The sequence below is a fragment of the Penaeus monodon genome, chromosome 28, assembly GCF_015228065.2.
Source record: "Penaeus monodon isolate SGIC_2016 chromosome 28, NSTDA_Pmon_1, whole genome shotgun sequence".
NCBI classification, from domain to species: Eukaryota; Metazoa; Arthropoda; class Malacostraca; order Decapoda; family Penaeidae; genus Penaeus; species Penaeus monodon.
Window position 1 is genome coordinate 33,476,117 of NC_051413.1, and position 3,047 is coordinate 33,479,163.

Consider the following 3,047-nt stretch of genomic DNA (forward strand, 5'->3'; position numbering starts at 1 on the left):
GTTGCGTCCCCCAGAGGACAGATGATCATCCATTCTGCCTTATTTAAAAATGTTATTGAAGCAGGCTTTCCCTACAACTGAGTATTGCTCCTTTGCCCAATCCTGCAGCCTGTGATTGAGCCCGTGATCTGAGCCTAACCTAAGAGAGGCATGCCAGTCACTGGGTTACTGAAGGGTCCGACTGCACTGCGCCAGGGGAATTGGCTCAGTGCAGGCTGTTCATGCAGTGCCTTCCACGTACAAAGGAAAAGTCAAGCGAAGAAAAAAAAGGGTAAATGAACGCTGAAACAAAGGAGTGGGCAATGACGCAAAGAATGGGCAAAGTTGCATGCTGATTTATAAAAGAAGTAACGGATGGAATGGAAGGCTGAATGTGATGAAATTAAAGGACAGACCAGGGCGCCAAGGTGAAGGAAGAGTTGAAGGAGAAAGAGCAGAGGATGAGGACTGGGGAGGACGGGTGGCTGGTTGTCCATGAAGACGCCTAACGAACAGATTCTACCATACTGTGCACCCGTTATTTACATTATGCACTCCTGTAAAGGCATTGTGTATCACACTGTTCATGAACTTGGTTAATTATGCAGATCGAAGATTCTCTAATACTTGTCAAGAACTGTCTTTTTGCCGGTGGAAAATGCGCATGTCCAGGGAATTTTCCATATCACGTAGGTTCAGTGAGCACCACTCCGCCCCCCTGCACTATGTACACAGTTTCCTCTGTGATGAAACCCCCTCATGGCGCTGCGTGGCTTTCCACCCACAACTCCGCTTCCTTCTCATCTGCTGCCTCGGTCTGGTGCACACCCTGGCCGTCCTCGGGGATGGGATGTGGTGTTGTCGGTGCTTCATACACCGGGTGTTAACAATACTGTGAGCGTGGGCGTGTGTGGGCGGCCATGGGTGGCAGTGTCATCAGGCTTCTCGTCACCTCCGCGCCAGCTACGAGTGAGAGTTGCGAAGACTATCCCCCAGTCTCGCTTGAACCCAACAGCAGTACCAAGATGGGTAACTAAGGGCCTAATAATCATTCAGAATGTTAAATACAAAAATAAACATATAGTGAATCACTTAGGCCAGTAATATCTGCACAGAGGGTGCGGCACTCGAAGATCGGGAAGCTGATGAGGACAGTTGGACTGTAAACTTAAACAACAAGGCATTAGGAGTGAAGTGTTCCCGAGCAAGAGTGGTCCAACCGCCAACACCAACGAGGTTAACTGTTCGTTAACGGCGGATTTACATATATTTAATATCAGAGCCTTGTGGGACCTCTAGTCGAGCTTTTTTCACTTAGCAAACGACTGTGTGCCAATAGCCTTTCGATAAAGCTGTTCACAACTGGCTCCTTTTAGTAGATAAAAAGCAACAACTTATTTACTCGCCTTTTTCAGTCACACATCTGTGGACCGTGACGTCAACGATGGTGATCGCGAGTGAATCACCACCTTATGGCCGTTTTTTGTTATATATCCATCACTTTCCACCAGGACGGCGGTATCTGCTTGCTTGAAGTCTTCTTGGGAATCAGCTCCAGAGAGTGAGGAGAGGTCTTTATGCTGACGGTGTTTGCGCCACGCTTGTTGTATTAGTCGAGCGCAATATTCTTCACGTTGACGCCATAGCGTTGAGGACACTGGTTCGTAACCAGGCCTGTCTGTAGGCGGTGCTACTTCACCTATATCCCCAGAGTCTTCAATTGGGTTTCCTTTACGAGCGAAGAAGTCCTTAGTCAATGCATCAAGGATATCAACGCAGAATACAAGGTCTCCTTTGCAAATGGGGATATCCATTGACACAATTTTGTACTTGTTTGGCTTGTGAATCTGAAGGGGAGGCTCTAGTACATCCAAAAATTGTGAGAGAGTGGAGAATTCGATAAACTGTGTGCCTTTGGGATCAAACTGCTGCCAGATCTCATAGTACATATCGTAGTCATCGTCGGTGAGACCTTCTTCCACGTCTTCTGTTGCTTGGGAGTAATTCTCGAGGATGACAGCGATGTACATGTTGATAATGATAAGGAAGGTCATTACCAGGTAGGCCATTAGGTAGGCTATACCGATAGCTTGGTTACCGCAGTTACCAGGATCGCCGGTCTCCGGATCAGGCTGCCGGCAGTCCCTCTCATTGATAATGCCAGAAAGTACACTATCCCACCCAGCTGACGTCATCATTTGGAACAGCAAAATGAAAGACTGGAAGAACGTCTCGAAGTTGTAAACAGAGTCCAAGGCCCCAGTGTGTTTGACGTTCATGAAGAATGACATGCCGAAGATTGCAAAGATAAATACAACCAAGAAGAGCAGCAGACAGATGTTGAAGAGCGCGGGCAAGGACATGGCTAAGGCGAAGAGGAGCGTTCGGATGCCCTTGGCTCCCTTCACTAGACGCAGGACTCGGCCCACCTTCGCCACGCGGACCACTCGAAGCAACGTTGGGGACACGAAGTAGCGTTCTATGATGTCCTTCAGCACCAGACCTGGACGAAGAAAGCAATTAGTAATCCAATAGTATAAGTCGTAATGTCATATTCATTGAAATGGGAAAGAATCAAATGGATTTCTAACCATAAGACCAAATTTGGAATTTATAATCGAATGCATTATCATGCTAGAGTAATTAAGCCTATGTTAATGACTATTGTAAATAAAAAATAAACTCGATACCATATTGTGCTACTCAGATAATGGTCTCGATATGAATATGCATTGCAAATACTCAGAAGAAAATCTAACTCATGCTTTAAAATTACCAGGCTTACAAAACTGATCGTCATTCTTCAAAATAACAAATGTCTCATCTTGGATAAGCAAAATAAGGAGGCATTTCTTAAGCATATTAATCTCCCAATTGGCTCCAGTAAAAAGAACAAAAAATACACTATAAATACTGCATGACCTGATGTTTTATGTGTAGGCCTACATCTGCATCCAAGAGAGATAGGGGTGGATGGATGGGGTGGAGAGTCGTTTTCCTTTCCACATCCCCCGAGGTGGTTAATTTTAAGGGCAGACTTAGGCATTCTCTTTTAAATGTTTGTTTAT

The 3,047-nt window shown here is 45.7% G+C and overlaps 1 protein-coding gene across 1 annotated transcript in view; it reads right to left on the reverse strand.

The window, feature by feature from the left end:
* Positions 1 to 6: 6 nt before the first annotated feature.
* Positions 7 to 3,047, reverse strand: part of LOC119591519 (sodium channel protein para-like) — a gene marked incomplete in the record, with an annotated part of 263,120 nt that continues 260,079 nt past the window's right edge. The window contains 1 exon segment of the mRNA XM_037940268.1: positions 7 to 2,482. Within this exon segment, the coding sequence (XP_037796196.1) occupies positions 1,395 to 2,482 (1,088 nt within the window).